Source organism: Camelus bactrianus, chromosome 3, assembly GCF_048773025.1.
Source record: "Camelus bactrianus isolate YW-2024 breed Bactrian camel chromosome 3, ASM4877302v1, whole genome shotgun sequence".
NCBI classification, from domain to species: domain Eukaryota; kingdom Metazoa; phylum Chordata; class Mammalia; order Artiodactyla; family Camelidae; genus Camelus; species Camelus bactrianus.
The window spans coordinates 158,157,472-158,178,266 of NC_133541.1; the positions used below are offsets into that span (position 1 = coordinate 158,157,472).

Genomic DNA, 20,795 nt, shown 5'->3' on the forward strand with positions numbered 1-20,795 from the left:
ATCAGTGTATGAGTGAATAACATGACTCTCGTTAGTCCCACGAGTGCCTGGAAGAGCGAGCCTGGGCACACTGAGAATCATAACAGCCCATCTACTTAATTGTCATCCTCCCCAGATTTATGTAAAGGTTACTTCCACCCAGGCCGTGACCCCTGAAGGGCAAGAATCATGTCTGAACACACTCTCAAATCCAGAACAGAACCTGACAACAATTAGGCTCTGGGGTCTGTGTTTAGCGAGTGTGGAATCTCAGTGATGCCAGCTCTTAGACCTTGCCTTCCCATCCCACCCCTCACGATATGGCCCTTATGACCAGCTCTCCCGGGGCTGGGGCCACGGAACCCATTTACAGGACTGGAAGAATCTGATCATGTAAACCATCCCCCAGATAATCATCAAGAGTCACCTGCATTTCAGGGATCAGTAATCCCAGAAGCTTTGCAGTTCAGGCAGGTGAGGGATTTTTATATCAGCTGTGTCTTCTACTGTGACTGCCTGGGTGACATCAGACAAGGAATTCTCAAAAGCCTGAGCTTTTCCTTTCAGGAATAATCTAAATAACAAATCTCGTTGACCACTCAACAAGTGTGATGTGAAGATCAATGATTTACACAGGAGTACAACATTCACTAGGTCATGGATTTAGAATCAGAGAAAAATCATTTGAGAAAGATTGACAGAATGTAGCTTTAATGCAAATTTAAGTATTCTTACCTTTCAGTAAATCATCTTCTTCCCCAACTTATCACTTCACCCAAGTTTAAAAGATGTTTGAGAACAGGGATGAGTGTGCCAGCAATCTGGGACGCAATAACCTAAAATGTCACCTAGGAAAAAGAGGGGAGTAACACATTTTTAAAAAGCATGGTGAGGATGGCGGGGCCATCCCCCAACTCCAGACTAAGAAGCTCTAAGTAATAGATTTCCTGCCTGCCTGGGGCATCAGCTGATGTGAAAACCCACCCAGAAACCTCACTGTCCAGCAGCTCCTCCGTAACACAGGCTACACTTTCTCAGAATTAAGAATTGGGGCCAGTAACCACTTCGCTGAAGAATAAAGACAAAGAAGAAGAAGAGAGTTCTGCCCCTCTCCAGGGGAGAGCCCAGACCTTGGGCTGCATGCACTGAGCCTACCTCCCAGGAGAAGGATAAACTGGAGAAGGGCGTCCTGCGAAACTGGGACAGCAAATGTTGAGATGGGAACAAATTGACCGGCTGGCCAGGGACAGCCCCCTCCGTCGCTGCCTTGGCGGCTGCCTCCGCCCCCTCAGCACATCCTGCCCACTTCCGGTGGTTAAACTGTCAGGGAAACAGTGCTTTGCGACCTGGGGCAACAGAGGCTGCCCCCAGGCCAAGCTGCGGGGGAAATGGGATCTAAACCACCAGCTCCCAAGCGGCAAGCTCCATACCCCCGCCAACAACCCGCCGCCCCCGCAGCCTACAGCACCCCCGGGGCAATATGTCCTGGAGAAGTGTGACCCGGGAATGAGGGGCAGCAGAGGCCACCCCCACGTCAGGCCTCCAGAGAGATGGGAGCTTATCCTCCAGCCCGCCAGGGGCAGACCCCCCTCCTCTCCAACCCCTGATGTCACCGCACCCACCTCCCAGGAGCAACCTGACCGGGTGTGGGGTTTCAGGCTAATCTTGGGCGGGAGAGGCCGTCCCCAGGCCAGGTCAGGGGAGAGGAGAAGAAGTGGCCCCATTAGGCGGGGCAGCCGGCCGTCGCAGCTGCCTCTGCCCCTCGACAACATCGCGCCCGCCTCCCAGGAGCAAGCTGACCTGGAGACGGGCATCCGGCTTCTTGGGCAGCAGAGTACGCCCCCAGGTTTGGCCGTGGGGAAGAGGAGAGAAAATTGACAGGCTCCGCGCTGCAGGTCCTCTACCCCTGCCGTCGCCTCCCCCACACTTTAAAGGCACTTCCCAGGGCGCCCCTCCCCCAGCAGGCTAAATGGGACAGGTGTGTCTGGTGATCTGAGGCAGGAGAGGCCACTCCCACACCAGGCCATCGGGGAGACGGGAGCCAATCCACCAGCACCCCAAGGCAGCCCCCTACCCCCAAAGCAGCGACCGCTCCTGCCCCCTGACCTCACGGTGGCCGCCTCTAGGGAGCAGGCTGACCTGGAGATGGACGTCCGGCGAACTAGGGACAACAGGGACCGCCCCCAGGGCAAACCACGGGGAGAAATGGGAGCAAATGGACCGGCTCCATGGGAAAACCTGCCGCTGCTGCCACCACCCCCAACGTAACACGCCCGCCTCCTGGGGCCAGGCTGACTAGGATACACGTGTCTCTTAACCCAGGGCAAGAGACACCGCCCCCAGGACAAGCCGCGGGGAAGATGGGAGCAAATGTGCCCGCTCCCCCGCTGCAGGCCCCCGACCCCCGCCACCCGTGCACCCTGACTACCCTGCCTCCCTCCCCCAGCAGGCAAAGTGGGAAAGGGTTGTCCCGGGACCTGGCGCAGCAGAGGCCGCCTGCAGGCCACACGGCACAGACATGGGAGCTAATCCTCAAGCTCCCCCGGGGCAGCCTCCCTATCCTCGCAGCCACCACCTTCCCAGCCCCCTGACTGCACCGCACCCATCTCCCAGGAGCAAGCTCACCTGGAGTCGGACCTCAGGCAAATCTCTGGCGGCAGAGGTCGCCCCCAGGCCAGGCCGCGGGGGAGAGAAGAAATGGAGCAGCTCCCTGGAACGGACCCCAACCCCCAGCCGCCGCCGCCGCCGCCGCCTCCCAGGACCAAGCTCACCTGGAGACCGGCGTCCCGCCTCTACGGCAGCAGAAGCCGCCCCTGGCTCCGCCGCGGGGGAGAGCGGAGCGAATTGACCGGCTTCCGTGCTGCAGCCCCACTATCCCCGTGGGCCCTGCACCTTAACCACACCGCCTCCACTCCCCACTCAGCTTGCTGAGTGGGACAGGTGTGTGCAGCGACCTGGGGCAGCAGAGGCCGCTCCCAGGCCCGGCAGCAGGGAGAAGGCAGCTATTCCATCAGTTCGCCAGGGGCAGCCCCGCTCCGCCCCCTTGCCGCTGCCACCGCCCCCTGACCTAACCGCCCCACTACCCAGGAGCAAGCTTACCTGGAGTCCAACATCTGGCGAATCTCCGGCGGCCAACACCCCCCCAGGCCAGGCTGCAGGGAAGAGAAGAAATCGACCGGCTTGCCCGGGCAGCCTCCCACCCACCGCCGCCGCCGCCGCCGCCGCCGCCCCCTCCGCCACCCCAGACCATTGCACTAATCTCCCGGGGTCAGGCTGACTACGAGGATGTGCACTTGCCTTCTGACCCTGGCCACGTGCCTGAGCACCTTCCTGCACCCCTACACTCCCTGTACCTCTGCACCCCTGCCACTCTCTGCCCTTCCGCACTGCCTGCACCCCCGCATCCCCTGAACTGCCTGCACCCTCCACAGCCCCTGCACCCCTGCCACCACTTACACCTTTGCACTGCGTACACTCCTGCACCCCTGCTTGTCCCACACACCACCTCTTGGGCCTGTGGCAGAGTCTCTGCTGTTAGACCAATGCACAGGAACTCACATCTTTGCCAGTATATGATGCATCAGTGGACGTCTGGGGTTGGCTGCAGGAAGGTACATGTTCCCGGTCACTAGCCTGGGCCACTAGGGTGATCTCTGTGAGATCACCCAGGACGGGCTCAGAGATGCTGTTCTCTGGGAAGAGAGGAGTTGAAACCGGTCTTGAGGGCAGAGCTGTGCTCACCAGGTCGTCCACGCTTCATGTTTTACACAGGGTTTCGGAGAAGTGAAATTGATCCGGCCAAGTAAGACCGGCCTGCTGTGTGCCCACCTCAGTCCTGGGCTCTGAGGCAGACCGACTGGCTCCCACCATCAGGACACAGTTTGGGCACCTGAATGGACCCTTGGAGGCATCCTATCACTTCTCAGGAAGAAGTCTGGCTGCTTCCACCCTATGGCCCTCCCTCCCACTGTGCTGGCCTCAGGAAGGTTCCTTATTTGGGGAAGAAGGCAGCCCACCCCCTACCCCACCCCTCACCTTTCTCTAACCCAGGCTGGTGCTTTCTCTGCCCTTCAGAGTCTGGAAAGCCATTTCTCTTCAGGTATGTCCCTTCTGAGATGGACTTGCTTCCACTCAATTCTAGGCGAGGATGCACCATGGAATGCACTGGGTAAGAGAACCAAAATAAATAGTTTCTTCTGTGAGGTTTTCTGTTTATCTACTGGGGCATGGCTGTGTGTAGTTTGCTACAGCTATTCGTGCGAGAGGCTAAAGCCACCCGTTTGTCCTTGTTTTCATCTCCCCGCTGTCTTTGGGTTTTCCCTAGACACTCCTGAGACATTTACTTCTTTTAATTTTATTCCTGTTATTACACAGGGGCCCTACTGACATGGAGGTAAGGTGTTGGGGGAGCGGGACAGAGCAGGGCATTTGTAGTCCTGTGATTAGTTCTCATTGAGCCTGTGCCCTGAGCTGTGACCTCCACAAGTGTGTCTCTTTCCCCCACCCCAATTTGGGTGACACAGAAGGTATTTCCCTTCCCCCAGGTAGGTTAGGCTCTGGTAAAATAATTTCTCATTAAAAAAAAAAAAAAAACACAACCCCCCACAATGGAAGAGAATGTTCTGGGTGTATTTCAATAGAGCTATTTTTTCCTTTCCTGGCAGGAACCATGAGGAGTTTTCCTATGATCTTCACTCTGAGAACAGGAAACGGTCCTGGAGGTAAAATGCATGAAAAAGAGCAGGGGGCCCCTCTGACTGGCCCCCTGGAGTTGTCACACTCGGACTTCCCCACGCTGAGCCTCCAGCTGGCCTCAGGGACCTGTTAAATCTGCCTGCCCCCGGGGTTCTTACAAAAGCGGGTTCTGCCCTGGGAGCTGTGACTCTCCAAGCCTGCCCGGCTGCCTCTCTGTGTTGGGAGCAGCTTTCCCCCTCAGTTTTCTTGTGGATCTAAGAAGAGCAGTGGGTTTGCAGCTCCCTCAGCTCTGGTGTTGTTTTCAGGACAGAAGGAGCAACTTCTGAGCTCCACACGAGCTGGACCAGAGGCTGGAAGCCTCCCCTCCTCTGCCTCCATGCAGACAATCAGTGGCTGTGGTTCTGGCCGAGTTTCTGAAGATGTGGATTTAAACACACACATCCCAGCCCCCACAGGAGCACACAGTCCCATAAATCCCTACAACTTCCACTGGTAACTACGGAACTGATGAGGACACGGGTTTTGGGGCTGCAGAGGCCTGACTGCATGACTTTCTCCGTGGCCTATTAATGTGGTTGTTATGGGCCTTGTCTGAAGTGGCTTGCTTACCGCACCTGGTACATGGGAAATATAAAATAAGTACTAGAACCTCCACTTTTTCTCCCTCTTGGGCCTTCCAACCTAAAAAGTAATACGTGAACTCAGACGGCCTAGTCACCACAATGAGGTCCGACCAGCCCGGCTCTCCTGAGTGATGGACACTGACTTGCGCATTAACTTGGAACAGTAGGGGAACCGCCTTCCTCTAACTGGGCCTCTCCCCACACCAGGCACGCCCTCAGCTGAGAAGGGGCCAACTCCCCCATTGAGGTGTGTGCTGGTGGCTTCAGTGTGACCTGGCCCTGCCGGGACATGAACCTGCAGTGAGGTGGAGTGTCAGGAGGAGGGGGGGTCCCTGCTGGGGCAGCAGGGGGCCCGGTAGCACCCTGTGCAGCCTGGTGCCTGGGGCTCCCCAACATCTCCTACGGCCCCCGGGTCGGGTCTGGTCTGGGCCACTCCATGCACCCTCCCAGTATCTTTTCATTAAGTCCCTTTTTTGCTTTTATCAGCCAGAGGTGGCTTCTGTTGCTTGTTCAGTGAAACAGTGCATCAGGAAACCAGACTATTTCTAAGATCAGTAAAATACGAACTTTGGTCAGCTCGCCGGGCAGACCGTGCAGCACAAATTCCCGCACAGGGCTGTGCAAATGCCTTACGTGAAGGGTCCTCATCATCTGTCTTCAGAGATACAGAAGCTCGTGGTTCAGGTAAAACCTCAGGGAGGGATTGAGGAATCCAAAGCTGGTTGGTTTCAAAGACTAACCGGTCAGACCAGACCCCTGAGCTGTGGTCAGAAGCCTGGCTCAATGTCACGCAGACTCAGCACCCTAAGTGTCCGGTGGGGCCGGTGCTGTTTCCTTTACAGGCTCTCGTTGGGGGGTCACTGTAGCCCCTTACACTCAGCAGGGAATCCAGCCCTCTTAGCCCCCACCCTGAGTGTCCCATGACACAAATCTCGGGAGTGTTTAATTTTCATCTTTGTTTAGGAGGATGAAGGTGGGGCAAGAGGAGAGATAAATTCACACTTAGTGACACCAAGTCACAGCCAGTACCTCCTCCTCGGAGAGCTTTGTGCTCCCACAGTGGTGGCTGGGGGGCTGGGCAGAGCCCCTCCTCTGGTCACAGAGGGACTCACTCCTCTGACTGCAACTGATGGGTTGGACAACCAATCCAGAGGGGACAGAGCATCTTTCCCGGGAATTTGGAACTGACACACAGAAATTAATTTCACTCATCTGGGGATTGGGAGGAGGGTGGGAATCAAATGAAACCAGAGCAGGAGAGAAAGTTACAAGTGAATGAGAGAGAGACAGAGAGACTGAACTTGTGAGAGTAAATAGTGTGAAGGAAGGATAACAATCAGGGCACAGAGGAATTCCAGCTCCTGGCTGTCTAGTGTGTCCCAGCCCATCAACAAACCTGCGGGATGGTTAACATCATTCCAGTTTTGCAGATTAGGAAACAGGCTGAAAGAGACGGGGGTTGGCTTTGGGTGCACAGTTAATTTAATTGCCACTGGACCCCTCACTTCCCACTGCCTGAAGGCACCATGATCCTCACAGGGACCCTGCAGTGCTGACAGCCTAGCACCCTGATCAAAGGGACCCTGCGGGAGTGGGAACCTCTCTGAGTTTGGAGAGTTCCCTGCACCGAGATTCCATGCATCAGCCGGCTCCCGCTCACCCCAGGTTAACGTCTCCCCAGCTGTGTAGTACCCCGACCCGCTTCCCTCCCTGCCAGGCACCCCCGTTCTTACCACCGAGTGTACTGCAGGAATTCAGGCACAGGGATGCCCAAAGAAACACGAGCCCACCGGCTGTACAAACAGCAGACTCCCAGCCCCACCTGGGCTCCATGGGGATAGTAGGTGTCCTCACCTTTCATGTACCTAAGGTAATCTGTTTCTTCAGCTGGAGGCTATAGAAAAAAATAAAAGGTCCAAAACATTGTTCAGTGAGGAATTCCTCCAAGGACCTGACTTCAGAGTCTACAACCAGTTGTGCTGGCCGCTCTTACCCCCGGACTTTGGGTGAGGTGGATTATTGATCAGCACAATCGCCGGTGGCCCAGCACCTGGGCTTGGCTGCCCAGAGGGGGCTGGGGGAATGGGTAAGGCCAGGGCACTCAGGAAGAGCACAGAGGACCTGACATCTCGCCTCCGCAGTTGTAAACCCTTCCCCAAATCTCAAGGCATCGGACAGAGTGCAGCCACCACAATAATGAGATGTTCCCATCTCTTCACTCACTCCTGTTGGTTCACTTACGTGCTGAGCATCCACTGGGTCACAGGACATGACACACAGGATGGCCGATGGGACAGGCTTGGTACTTTCCCCTGGATCCTGTTCAATCTGATGGAAGAATGATCACTCATAAACGGTTTCTCAAAAGGATACATAGACAGGAGACAAACTGCAGAGTGAATCAAATTTTAAAATATAAATGAAGATCCCCCAGTCTCTCCGCCTAAGGTTAACAGCATAAAGAAAATAGATCTTGCCTTTGATCACCAAGGAAGTGGTCACCGTCTCTCAGGAGGAAAGGAGAGTTAATCTTTGAGCAGGACACAGAAGTGCTCCATCGAATTGGACCAGGACCTCTGCTTTCATTCAGCAAATCTGTATAAGCTCCTACTACTTATGGGAATCTAGTAACTATACCCATTCCCAAGGCTCTTGGGCTTTATTAGTCAACAAATAGACACGACTCCCCATCACTGGGGGCTCAGAGTTTTAGCAGAGAAAACAGGCAACATGATGGGGGTAGCAAGAGCTTGGGGAAAAATAAGAGTGATATGAGCAAACTCAGGTGATGGTGGTGGGGTGGGAGGCAGGCAGAAGGGAATAAGGCAATCCTGGCAGATCTCAAGGAGTTATGAACTTGAAGCAGAATAGATCCGGAGGAAGAAGGAAGAGCCGGAGCCAGAGGCCCCCAGAGTGATGGGGAGAGTGTGGGCGGAGAGGCAGAGCAGGCCGGGTCCTCGAAGACTTTGGGACGACTTTGGCTCCAAATGGAATGGTGACCCTTTTAGTGAGTTTTGATGGGTTGGGTGATGTCCAATTTATGCTTTTGTTTTGGGTTTTCTTGGGAGGAGGTTAATTTATTTATTTTAGTGAAGGTGCTGTAGTTTGAACCCAGGATCTCATGCATGCTAAGCATGCACTGTATCACTGAGCTACACCCACCCCCTCAATGTATGCTTTTAAAGGCTCCCTCTGACTCTGTGTGGATGAGATTGTAGAAAAGCAAAGATGGAAGAAGGAGGCTATTTGGTGTCCAAGAAGGGGTTGAAGGTGGCTCCTAGGAGGGTGGGGAACAGGGAGTATGTGGTTAATGAATTCAGAGTAGCCAGAATTTTCTAACAAGCTGGATTTGCTGTCTGTGTGTGTGTAAGAGAAAGAGAGAGAGAGAACATGGTTCCAACATCTGGACCTGGAAAATGGGATGGATGTCCTCTCCATCCACAGGGGATGGGACAAGATGGGGCTGAGCAGGTGGAAAGGGGCTGGAATCAGCTCAGTTCTTCAATGTCATGATTAAGGAGTCTATTAGATATTGCCACAGAAATGCCTAATAGGTAGAGGAGTCTGGGGTTTTTTTTCTTTCTTTTTAACATTAAAAAATATAATTTAAATGTATTAATTTTATTATGTGAATGGATTTGGAATTTTATTTCATGCCAAGGTATATGTTATAATAGCCAAATGGAAAATATATCAGAAAAGGGGAGAAATGAGGGCTTTCACATAAACTGACTGTCCATAACGTAGGTAAAATTTCAATGAAACAGTCTTCAGTGCAAAAACCTCATCTTGGTGTTACATAAAATTAAATGAAAAAGGACTATGTTGATGTATCATTATTTCATGTTACATAGTAGCCCCAAACAAACACACTGTTTAACTATGAGGCTTGTAGAAATACTATTCACTTTATTGACATAAATACAGAAATGCAGAAAGGTTCTAAGGTAGAATAAGCATCTTAGTGGAAATAATAGAGATCTGAGCATTTCACATGATATGTATGGACTGATTCAAAATTTGGAAAAGTAATTTACACAGTAGAACATATGTATGAATGTGAAAGCAAGATGAATGAAAGAAAAAGAATATGAGTATCAGGGAGAGAGTTCCAAATGGAAAAGGCCGTTCAGGGAGTTTTGGACAAATCGAGAAATTGATGGCATGTCAATTTCCAAGTCTGGTTGCTTCCACCAAAAGGATAGCAGTGAGATAGAAGAGAGACCCAGGACCCAACTCCGAGGCACATTCGCCGTAAATATTTGGAAAAAAGTGGAGACGTTGGCAAAAGACCAGCCAGTGGATCGAAAGCAGAGCGATGGGCTGGAGGCCAAGTGAAGCAGGAACACGGGGGAGGAGAAATGGAAGAGCTGGGTCAAATGCTGCCAAAGGGCCACGCATGATGAAGACTAAAAACTGACCACTATATTTAGCAACGTGGGGTCACTGATGGCCTTGACAGAGCAGTTTCCATAGAGCAAGGGATCAGGGGGAAAGCCAGAGTGGGTGCAAAAGGGAATGGCTCAAGAGAATATGCAGACAGTGAGTTTAAACGACTCATTAAAGATTTGCTGCAAAGACATGGGGTGGCAATTGGTGGGGGCCAATTAGAGTCAAGGAGTGCTGTTTGTTTCTTTTAAGAGGATGGACTTTTATATACTGATAGGAGCCAACTAGCAGGAGAACAAAATAGATGAGGTAGTGACAGAGAGGATGGATGTGGGAGTGACAGCCCGGAGAAGATTGTATGGATGGGCCCCCTGGCGACTTTTGGATGATCTGGCTTTCGATGTCACCTGTAATAAGAGGTGGGGCAGCGAGAGTGAGGTCACAGACATCAGAAGGCGAGCGGATGTGCTGGGAGTTGCTGGTGAAAGTTCTCTTCTGTTGGCTTCAGTTTGCTTGGTCAAAGTAGAAAAGTAAACTTACCAGCTGAGGGACGAGAAGGAAGAGTTACTGGAGTCATGAGCAGAAGATACAAAAGAGCCTTCAGGGACAATGGGACAGTGAAAAGAGCAGAGGGAGACGGGGGGAGTGTGCTCCCAGAAAGTTACGTTTTATCTTTGAGGTCCCCAAGTGTTGGATGTGTGATTGCCCTTCCTGCTGTCTACGAAATAAAAATTGAGTATGGTTCAGGGAAAATGCTATTTCATTCTAAGAGGCTGCCTGTTTCTCAGGAACGGTCATCTTAAACTGCAAACACTACAAAAATGTTGAAAAGAAGAACTTGTGTACCCAATGACCCACTATTTTCTATAAATTTGGTTGCTATTTAGTTCCCCTATCAATACCACAGAACCGATACTGCCTAGGATGGAGATACATCGATGCTTAAATGGAAATGAAATCTGTATCTTTTTCCTAAACTCCATGGCTTCCTTAACATCCCATTCCCCTTGGAATTTAGGGGTGTCCGGTATAAGAAATAAGAAACAGTTTGAGAAAATCCCGGCTCAGAATTACACAGCACAACCTCAGCTCAGAAGTATACAGCCATAAAAATGTTTAGAAGCAAAACTCCATAACTACTCTTAAAGAATTTTGCAAACCTGGGCCTGGGCAGATGTTTCCAAACTGGAAAGGTACCCCAATCAGTTGACCGGTACGGGAACCAGAGGCTGGTCAGCCTTTTCTGTAAAAGCCAGAGAGTAAATATTTTCAGTTTTGCAGATCATTTTGTTGTAACCATGCAGGTCTGCAATAAGAAAGCGAAGAGCACTGGGAGACACGAAACAAATGGGCATGCCCACACCCTCCCTTCCACTCAGGGCAGCTTCTCTGTGGTGGGGAGCTTTGCCACAATGACTTGTTTCTTTGTTTCCATTGGTTTCTTTGTTTCCACCTTACTGCTCAAACTCAGAACTTCAAGTGAGCCTGGTCCTTCAGCATCCATGCAGAAAGAAGGCTGAGCGGGGGTGGGGATCCCACCTGACAGAGAAGAGAGATGGCTTGTCACCATGACATGAGACAATCACACCTTCCGGGGTGAAAGGGAACAAAGATAAGGGAGGGGCACAGCAGTGGGACCCCTGGGTCACCTGCCAGGCTTGCTCTCCCTCCACGGCCACCCTGGGGGCCTGGGTGGTGTTGGAACTCAGCTACAGTGATTAGGCTGAGGGGACTCAGGATAAAGGACCCTCCGTCTCCACACCGGGTTCCAAACGCAGCCTCTCTAAGTCTACCCTCTGAATTTCTGGAACTCAGCTGGAAGAATACATGATCAGGCCAGACCCAGAGCCCAAGCCAAACACGACAAGGGTCACGTGGGGTTGTAACCCGGTGCTCAGCGGTCGGGGTCTCCTTGCAAATCTGCAGAAATCCCTGTTCTGCCTCATTCCTGGGAGAAACCCCACATCTCTTCCTGCTCTGTCTGTTCTTCTCTTGAGGCTATTGTCCTGGAGGGATGCAGAGTCCTTGAACCTGGCCCTTCAAACGTACATAAGCAGCCTGTTCAATAAAACAAATTATGCACTTTTTCACATTTGCCAGTTTTTTGATTCCAGAAAGGCTGCGGGACTCTTTCTCACTGTCTCCTGTGCCCCCACCACTTGGTGGTCCTCTCCTCATGGAAACACGATTTCCCACAACTGCACCCTGCCTCCCAGCTTGTCAGAGGGGAGTGACCCACAAAGACACAGGTGTTTGTGAGGATCCTGTCCCCCAGCAGAAAGCCTACTCCTGGAGCCACGGACAGGGATCTGGCCTCCTGAGCCGCTCAGCTCTAATTGAAAGCCTAAACTGGGGACCCCGAACATTGCTGACTGACTTTCTGAGTCACCTGGGCTGGAAGGGCCTGATTTTTCTTTCCAAGAATGGATGTAGCACAGCCTCCATTTTCAGGGCTGACATTCATGACGTATCTAGTTCCCCCAAATGCACCCCAGGAAGGAAAGGCCCTTCCATCCCACTGGTTAGAAACCCAGCCCAGGGGAGTTCCGAAGCACTGCATTGCTGTCAGGTCCAGCATCCCTGCAGAGTGGCCCCTGCCCCTGAATGAGCCCCTTCCCTGGGCCTTCCCTGCCTCGACATGACCACACCCCAGGTGGTGCTGGGGAAGGCAGGGAGTGCAGTGAGGGGAGGAGGGAAGCAGAGCCCCTTGCTCTGGAGTGAGGAGACCACAGAGAAAGGCACACACCACCCCGACCCTATACCCCAAACTCTTAGCCCCGCCAACACAGGGGCCGCTCTGCGCCCTCTCACCGTTGCTCTCCTGTGAGACTGCACCCAACCCGACATCTGGCACCCAAGGCCTACCTCCCCTCTTATGACAGATCCCGTCTTCTTGGAAACTGCCTAGCAGCGCGTATTCAAGGCCGGCAGCGGGCCTGGCGGATCTGCACTTCAGGTGCCCTACCTGGCCAGCCGTGCGTGCCTGGGCTCAGTCCTCTATCTTGCCCACCGGTAGCCTGGGTCCACGTCCGGTGCAAGCGGAGGCCACGGAGCCCAGGCTGATCCCCACACACGGACAGGTGAGGGTGCCCCCGCCCCGCTGCCCCACTGCCCCGCCCACTGGTGGCAGCAACGCCCCAGCCTCCGGCCGGCGCCACCTGCAGGTCAGGACTTCCGGGCGGCCCTGCCCTCCCCGGCCCCGCCCAGCTGTCCCATAAGCCTCCCCCCACCCCCGTCCTGGCTGCGCCCTGGCTCCCATTGGCTCCGCAAGTTCTGCCCTCGCACAACTAGACTCGGGAGGAAGCACGACGCAAGCGCTAGGGGAGGGCCCCGCGGAGTTGCCATGGTTACAGGCGCCACGCTCTGCGCGGGCCGGCGTGCGCTTCTGGGGCGGGTAGCGGGCTCCGGAAGTGTGCAGCTGCCCGGGACCATGGCGGTGCTTGCTGCTGGGGATGGCGGCTTGCTCGGCCGGGCGACTAGTTCTGGCCTGGTCAGTCGGCGGCCGACATCCTGTCTGGGGCGGCGTCCCACAGACGGTAAACGTACGTCCGCGCCGTCGGTGGGGCCGGCGGACATGAACCGGGGTGGGATCGGGGTTGGGGCGGTGGCCGGGGAGGGCTGTGGTGCCGGGGAGCGTGTTGGGGCGGGGCGGGGCAGGGCTTGGGCACAGCCTCAAGCTTTCCTCCCCCTCAGGCCCTGGGGCTGGGGCCGCGAGTCTGGGTCGCCCTTGGTGGCCGCGGCCTCCCAGAACCCCCCGGGAAGGGCAGGCGGAGGACCCATCTTAGATGAAGCGGGGCCTTACCCGGGTTTTGAAGAGCCCCAGAATCAGATGTTGGAATGGGGTGGCTTATCAGCCTTGTTTATCTGCAGGGAAATTTCAGTTCCATCCAGATGTTGGTTCCTTCAGTCAACCTCAGGAAAAAGACACAAGGGTCAGTGCCGATAAGCAGTTATCTAGGGCTTGACTCAAAATAAACTATGCGGGGTGTAGGGATGGTAGATGGGACCCTCCCTCTTGAAGTTAGCAGTCTTCTGGGATTAGAGGCCCCAGTTGAGGATTACATCCTCATCTGCAGTAATGGAGCTTGTGAGAAACACACAGAGAAGGGAGGGGTGTGGTGGCGGTAACTCATTACAGAATCCAGGACCCTTGCCTGGCTCTTGTGTAGAAGAGTCTCGCCTTGGATAGGGCAACAGTTATCAAAGTGTATCCAAGGCCCCTGAGGTGCAAGACCATTTTCATAGAAACGCCGGGATGTCACCTGCCTTTTGCACACTCTTGCTCTCCCGAGTTCCTGCGGGGTTTTCCAGGGAAAACCTGGCCTGCGATATCACAAAACAGGGAATGCAGAGGCAGATAGGAGAATTCAGCTCTCACCAGTCCAAAAGAGATTTGCAGAAATTAAAATCACTGCTATTCTTCTCACTAATGATTTTTCTTTTGAAAAATAGAATTATATTTTGTTTAAGAGTATTAATGGTAACATACAGTAGATTGTTAATATTTTTAAGTGAATTCATACACTTTCTCTAACTTCTTATTTAACTTCTAACACAGGAAATAGTGATAGATTAAACTCACATAAATAGCAGCCTTTTGGAGTTCTCAGTAATTGTTAAGAGTGTATAGGGTTCTGTAGAACAAGAAGTTTGAGAGCCCCTGGAGAACGGGTGCTCAGATGCTAGTCGGGTGCTTAGTGGTGTTAGACGGATGCCAAGATGTCTTCCGCAACTGCTCCCGGACTTGAAGTAATTGGCCACATGGAGATGGGTGGGCAGTGCCTCCACTTTACAAACCAGAAGCTGCTGAATGTGTCTGGAGTCTAGGCCATGGGCTGTGCAGGGATTCCCGTTGTATCTGTTCTATCTAAGCCGGGATTCCTGTGCAGAGGCCTGGCCCTGAAGACCCGCTCTCCTTTGCTCCCAGCCAGGTACCTTCTGTGTGACTTCAACCCTCCAGAGGGCTTCAACCTCCTTAGGAACGTCTGCATCCACATTGCCTTCCTCCTGAAGACCCTGCTGAAGATGGAGGAGCCGGTACTGGTGCTATTCCCTTGGGGCCACCTCTACCACTGGAAGAGCCCCGATCCCTGGTCCGACTCCTTTGACCTCCCAAGTCTCAACAGAAACATCCCTGACATTGAGTACGAGCAGTTCGTTGCAGGTGAGGTGGTGGTCATTTAACTGGGGCCAGGTGGTCTTTGTTCTGGTTCCGATCTGAACATCGGGCCATCTTACTTTGGGCTTGTCGGTCTGCTTAGGGGCCCTGCTCATGTTTCCTACACTGCAGGTGAATTTGGTTTTTCCATAGTTTTTTCGGGAAGTCAATTTGAAGTGTATGAGCTCTATGTCCCCTCCCCTCTGAAAACCCTGGCCTCCTGGTGAGATGCAGCGGTGACAAGGAGGCCACTGCCACAGAGGCCCTTGTCCCAGAAAGAGTCGCTCGCTGTGCAGTCAGGGCTGTTCTTACCTGTAGGAAAACACGATGTGTGTGTAGCATGGGCCACGTGCTGGAGAAGATATGTAACTGCCCATCCAGTATAATTTGGTCCTGCTCAAGCTACCCATTTTAAATTTTGTAAGAGGGAAGAGTTCAAGATTTTCTTTGAATAAAGGTATTAAGAGATTATCAATTTTTTTTTAAATTGAAATGTGTTTGATTTACAATGTTTTGTTAGTTTCAGTTATACAGCTGTTTTGTTAGTTTCAGGTATGCAGCATAGTGATTCAGTTGTACATATACATAGTCTATTCTTTTTCAGGTTCTTTTCCATTATAGGTTGCAAGATACTGAATATTCTTCCCTGTGTTCTACAGTGAAACCTTATCGTTTGTCTGTTTTACGTATAGTAATTTGTATCTGTTAATCCCAAACTCCTAAGTTTGTTTTATAAGTCTGTGAGTCTGTTTTTTGTTTTATAGATAAGTCCATTTGTATCATTTTTTAAAAAATTCCACATATAAATGATATCATATGATACTTGTCTTTGTCTAACTTATTTCACTTAGTGAGATAATCTCCAGTTCCATCCATGTTGCTGTAAATGGCCTTATTTCCTTCTTTGTTATGACTGAGTAATATTCTGTTATATCTAAATACCGCATCTTTATCCAGTCATCTGTCAGTGAATGTTTAGGTTGCTTCTATGTCTTGGCCATTGTAAACAGTGCTCCTGTGAAAATTGGGGTGCAGGTATCTTTTGGAATGAAGGTTCCCTCTGGATATATGCCCAGGAGTGGGATTGCTGGATTAGGTGATAAGCCTTTTTTTTTTTTTTTTTTTGTCTTTTGAGGAATCTCCATACTGTTTTCCACAGTGGCTGCAACAAACTACATTCCCACCAACAATGTAGGAGGGTTTCCTTTTCTCCACAGCCTCTCCGGCATTTATGGTTTGTGGACTTTTGAATGATGGCCATTCTGACTGGTGTGAGATGATAACATTGTAGTTTTGAGTTGCATTTCTCTGATAATTGAACGATATTAAGCATTTTTTATATGCCTATTGGCCATCTGTGTGTCTTCGTTGGAGAATTGCTTGTTTAGTTGTTCTGCCCATTTTTGGATTTGGTTGTTTATTTTTTTCTTATTAAGTTGTATGGACTATTTATATAGTCTAGAAATTAAGCCATGGTCAGTCTCATCTTTTGCAAATATTTTCTCCCATTCCATAGGTTGTCTTTTAGTTTTACTTATGGTTTCTATTGCTGTGCAAAAGTTTATAAGTTTAATTAGGTCTCATTTATTTATTTTGGCTTTTATTTCTGTTGCTTGGGTTGCTTAGATTGCCCTACGAAAACATTGCTGAGATGTATGTCAAATAATGTTTTGCCTATGTTTTCTTGTGAGAAGTTTATAGTGTCGTGTGTAATATTTAAGTCTTTAAGCCATTTTGAGTTTGTTTCTTTTTGGTTTTTTTGCGACTCTATTGTATGCTTTTGATTTGTGGTTACCTTATTCTTCAAATATATCAGCCCATTACTATATCTATTTCCTTTAGACTGATAATCACGTAGGCTCCAACACATCCTAAGAATAACGAAGAAAAAAAAGAAAGAAAAAAATTACATTTTCTTGCTCCCCTCTCCCATTCCCAACTTTTTTTATTTTGATGTCCTTTTTCATTTTTACATCTTTATGTTTATTCTCTTGCAACTCGTTATTGCATTTCCAACTATGGTTTTCCTGTTTCTATAACATCCTGCTTCCTTTCTGTTTAGAATAGAACTTTTTAATGTCTCTGTTAGGTTCAATATTGCTGAGTTATCTCACCTCCCCCTCCCCCCTTCCCCCCAGGCCTCTGAATCCTCAGTCCAGGGAAGCTAAACCATTCTAGCCTTCATCGGTTCTGGGAAAGCAATCTTCAGAGTGGGAAAAGACATTGAAAAATAATATTCTGTGAGTTGCATTCTACCCTTGCCCAGAGATGAGAAACATCTGAAGGTGGAGGAAAACAGTTGGAGGTGGGGAACACAAAGTCTTTTCTCCTTTTGCTACTGAAGAAATGATTGCTTTTGTAATTAGTGATGATGCCCTTTAAATTGGTGAGATCGAGATTCCACAGCTTCAGCGCCTGTGAATAACCAGCTGGGAGAAAGCTCTCTAGGGCCCCTGCAGTGGGAAAGGCAGCCCCTCTGAGCACCTGTTGTTCTGTATTCTTCCTGCCTCCACACGGGTTCCCTAGGCACCGTGCAGGACGATGCAGTTACCCAAGGTGGAGGACGGGGAGACCCCTGCTGTGTGGCGAGCCACAGAAGCCCACACTTGAAGGACAAAATGTAGAGTAGTGGGGCGGTCATAGGAACAGGGGATGGTTGAGACCCAGGATGGTGTCCTGGAGTCCAGCAGCCAAGGCTGGTGGGGCAGATGGGGCCCTGGGGCATGGGCAGTCCTTGAGGGATCTGAAGCAAAGATAGGAACCAAGAGACTGGATTCGTGTGGGGGTACGGCACCCCTTGGAGGCTGCGGGGCAGCTCAGTGGGCCCAGGGGGAGCGGGCACTTCCCCAAAGCTGGGTTGACAGGTCACAACCAACTCACTGGGGACCGAGAGGCACTGAGTCATTTTTAACTTTTTGTCCCTCTTCCTGGAAAAGAAACTGCTGCCTGTTAAATAGCCTGTGTCGTTAGTGAGAATTAAAGACATGAAGCAAGATTGCCTCAAAAGTCATCCATTGTGTAGTTGTTAATAAGGGTCAAATGAAAACTTGAATAGATGAAATGAAGCATTCATCAGAGGATTTGAAACTCCTTTAAAATAAAAATTCTTGCTGCCTTTGTTCTTCATTTCAGGGTTCACTTGGTGATAATAATCATAACCAAAGCAACAGCAAACCCTTACAGAACTCTGTCCTGCTGTTCCAGGAACGCTGTGTTCATGACAACCCAATGAGTTGGCACCACTATGAGTTCCACTTTAAAGGTAAGGACATTCATTAGTCACACGGCTAATAAATGGCAGAGCTGGGACTTGAACCCGAGCTCTCTGGCCCCAGAGACCCCTCTCAGCCCCTTCACTGCAGCTCATCACTTGTCATGCCCGACACAGGCCAGCATTTACGAGCAGCGTGACCTTGGCCAAGGCTGCTTCACTGCTTGGTCTCTGATTCCTCATCTGTAGAATGGGGGTGTGGGCAGTGAACTCTGTGAGCTCAGTGGTCACTTCCTCCAGCTCTGCAATTCTACTGCTTTGAGTTAGTATAGTAAGTATCCGAGCCCCTACATGGCCCACACATGGGCTGGCGCTTTGCTAGGCCCTGGGTTACGGAGCAAAGTAAGATCCGCCTGCTCCTCCGAGGAGCCTGTGTCCCTCCACGGCAAACAGCTGCGAGGCCCAGGCTCCCTCGCTGGCGGTCGGGGGCTGGGCAGGAAAGTCTGATAAGAGAAGATGGAGGCAGAGCCCCTCCGGGAACAGTGGTGGCCACACAGCTCTCAGGAGCGAGAGCCTCTGTCCAGGCTGCTGAGAGGGGGATCCTCATGAGGCCAGTAGTCCCCCCAACCTAAGCCCTCAGGACAAAGATCCAGCCATCCCTGCAGTGTCACCATAGAGCCAGTCCATCCTCATCACTGTGCCTCTGTGCTCCTTTGTCCTGGGGCCTCTCTTCCCCCTACACCCAGAAGACTCTTCTCCCTCTCTTCTCTGAGTGCCCCCTCACTTCACCCGTGGTCCCTGCTTCCTGGGCCACCATCACTGGAGTTGACGCTTTGCACCTTCACAACCCCCGTTTGATCAGGAGCCTGGGTTGGCCTCCTTGTGCTCACTTTCCACCTTCAGATGATTGCTCCTCCCCTCGTGGGAGCACATGGAAAACCCAGATCCTTTCCTAGCAGTGCCTGCCACCCTGGCCTCCCTGCTCATCTGCCTCAGTCAGGAGCACCTGGACCACCAGCTCTGTATTGCCTCGCCTCCTACCATCAAGACGTCAAAGTTCATTCTCCTTCCACCACCCAGTATGGTCATTGTAGGGTCTTCTTCTCTGTCAGCCTGAGCCAGCCACCCCCCATTCACCCTACCCCCGGGCTCATACCCGGGCGTGTCTCCACCCAAGGTCCAGCCTCTCTCCTTTAAGTGCCCACCTCTAGCCGTCCAGCTTCTTCTCCACCAGCCTCCCTGGCCCTCCTTCACCCTCACTGGGGCATCATGTGCTGACTCCTCTGCTTTCCTGCCTGTCCACGTTCCTCTTACTTCCACTTCCCCACCTTCCAGCTCTGCATCCACAGTCAGCACTCTCTTTAGGACAGACAAAACCCCCTTGAGCCTTGACCTTTTCAGTTCCTCACCAGGCCGACTTCCATCTCGGTTCACCCAGCTCTACTTGTTCTGAGCCTGCAGGCAGCAGGCTCTCCCAGCACAGATTTCCAAGACTACAAATCAATGCCCACCATGTTGCCGCTGCCAGGCAATCCTCCAGGATTTCTCTAGTGAGCACATTTCCCCACTTATCACTCAGTGGTGTCAACATTCTCTGCTCTCTGCACACCTCTAACCTTCCCTCTGTCTCTTCCCTGACTCCCAGCAGATGGCCTTGCCTCCTGCTTCAGAGAGAATGACATGTCACTGGAAAGGAACTCGCTCACCTGCAGCAAACCTGCTCACCTCACCTTTTATCTGTCCCTCTCCCACCTGGACTCTAGCTGTAGTTGTTCTTAATTCAGTGAGTTTAGTTGACATATATATACACAGTTAAAAGCATAGCACACTATCGGCTACCTTCTAGGGGTTACTTTTTCAATTTAACATGGAGTGTGTGATTCATCCACTTCATTGCATGTACCTGCAGTTCATTTGTTTTAACTGATCTTAAATGTTGTGTGTGTGAAAGTAACACAAGGCAAGGGTAAGCCAGGATTCAGGATGCTGGTTACTTCCTGTGAGAAAAGGCCAAGAGCAGGATAGGGAAAGAGGACACAGTATGTCACTGTCAATATTCCTGTTATGATGCTGGGTGATAGGTTCATAACTGTGTCTTATAATATTAATTTTAATACATAAATACCTCTGACAGGCACCTAAGATGAGAATGTGTCATGAACCAAGACATACAATGGGTAATATTACATCATTATTGTTATGTAATCTTGTTATATTATATATTAATCATAATCTTACATTATTTGTTATGGGTTATATATTATATAGATGCATGAATTATATATTATGTGTATAAACACCTACATATATATTATATACTATCTGCTAATAAATAAACAGAAGATAATATGCTAGTATATCTTCTATTATGTATTATTTAATAAATAATAACATACTCTATCCTGTTATATGACATGGAACATAATCTTTAATAAAATAAGAAATCTGTCAATATATATTGGTAATTAATAAAATTAAAAAAAACAGCCCGCAGCTTTTACGCCGACACCGCTCCAGCTGTCACTGTGATTTCTCTTCCCTTTCATGGCCGAGGCCCTCACAGTGCTGTCCGTTCCCCCTTTCATCTCCTTATCCTGAACCTTCCTCCTCCTCCCATCCCATGCTGCCTTCTGCCCCGTGGCCCCTCTAGTCACCAGCGGCCTCTGGGGCACTGACCTGTGGGCACGGTCTCAGGCCCCAGCTCACCTGCCTGTCCGCCGCCTCTGCCACCGCTGGTGGG

General features: G+C 51.0%; 2 protein-coding genes across 65 annotated transcripts in view; one reads left to right on the forward strand and one right to left on the reverse strand.

Moving 5' to 3' along the window:
* The window catches only part of LOC141577204 (trafficking protein particle complex subunit 9-like), a 141,230-nt gene extending 128,347 nt beyond the window's left edge, over positions 1 to 12,883 (reverse strand). For 8 of the 50 annotated variants that reach the window (XR_012505955.1, XR_012505962.1, XR_012505963.1 and 5 more), the window contains exons 1-10: positions 12,652 to 12,883; positions 10,847 to 11,225; positions 7,539 to 7,625; positions 7,031 to 7,191; positions 6,694 to 6,740; positions 4,015 to 4,143; positions 3,538 to 3,671; positions 3,079 to 3,131; positions 1,135 to 2,792; positions 715 to 827 (exon numbers count right to left, since the gene is read on the reverse strand). Coding sequence is in view for 3 of the 50 variants with exons in the window: in XM_074361369.1 (XP_074217470.1) it covers positions 2,747 to 2,792; positions 3,079 to 3,131; positions 3,538 to 3,671; positions 4,015 to 4,143; positions 6,694 to 6,740; positions 7,031 to 7,191; positions 7,539 to 7,568 (600 nt within the window). In the remaining 47 variants the exon portion in view is untranslated. Of the gene's footprint in view, positions 1 to 714; positions 828 to 1,134; positions 2,797 to 3,078; positions 3,132 to 3,435; positions 3,672 to 4,014; positions 4,144 to 6,693; positions 6,741 to 7,030; positions 7,192 to 7,538; positions 7,626 to 10,846; positions 11,226 to 12,551 lie in introns of all 50 variants that reach the window. The other 42 variants (XM_074361369.1, XM_074361350.1, XM_074361348.1 and 39 more) reach the window with 26 other exon arrangements.
* A 10-nt stretch (positions 12,884 to 12,893) lies between these two features.
* Positions 12,894 to 20,509, forward strand: LOC141577206 (GDP-fucose protein O-fucosyltransferase 2-like). Of its 15 annotated transcripts, none has more exons than XM_074361381.1 (5): positions 12,894 to 13,228; positions 14,614 to 14,850; positions 16,983 to 17,149; positions 17,977 to 18,106; positions 19,704 to 20,509. In XM_074361381.1, exons 1-3 carry the CDS (start codon positions 13,030 to 13,032, stop codon positions 16,988 to 16,990), a joined length of 444 nt encoding a protein of 147 aa, XP_074217482.1. In that variant the 5' UTR covers positions 12,894 to 13,029; the 3' UTR covers positions 16,991 to 17,149; positions 17,977 to 18,106; positions 19,704 to 20,509. The 15 variants fall into 15 exon arrangements, with proteins under 15 accessions (XP_074217482.1, XP_074217484.1, XP_074217485.1 ...); XM_074361383.1 differs by having other exon boundaries at positions 16,983 to 17,084; XM_074361384.1 differs by having other exon boundaries at positions 16,983 to 17,084; positions 18,049 to 18,106; positions 19,015 to 20,509.
* Positions 20,510 to 20,795: the final 286 nt, after the last annotated feature.

Coding starts and splice junctions, on each gene's coding strand:
- LOC141577206 (XM_074361373.1), top strand. CDS start 13,030: ATGGTTACAGGCGCCACGCTCTGCGCGGGCCGGCGTGCGCTTCTGGGG. Junction 13,229..14,613: donor GCGTCCCACAGACGGTAAAC/GTACGTCCGCGC, acceptor CTTTGCTCCCAG/CCAGGTACCTTCTGTGTGAC.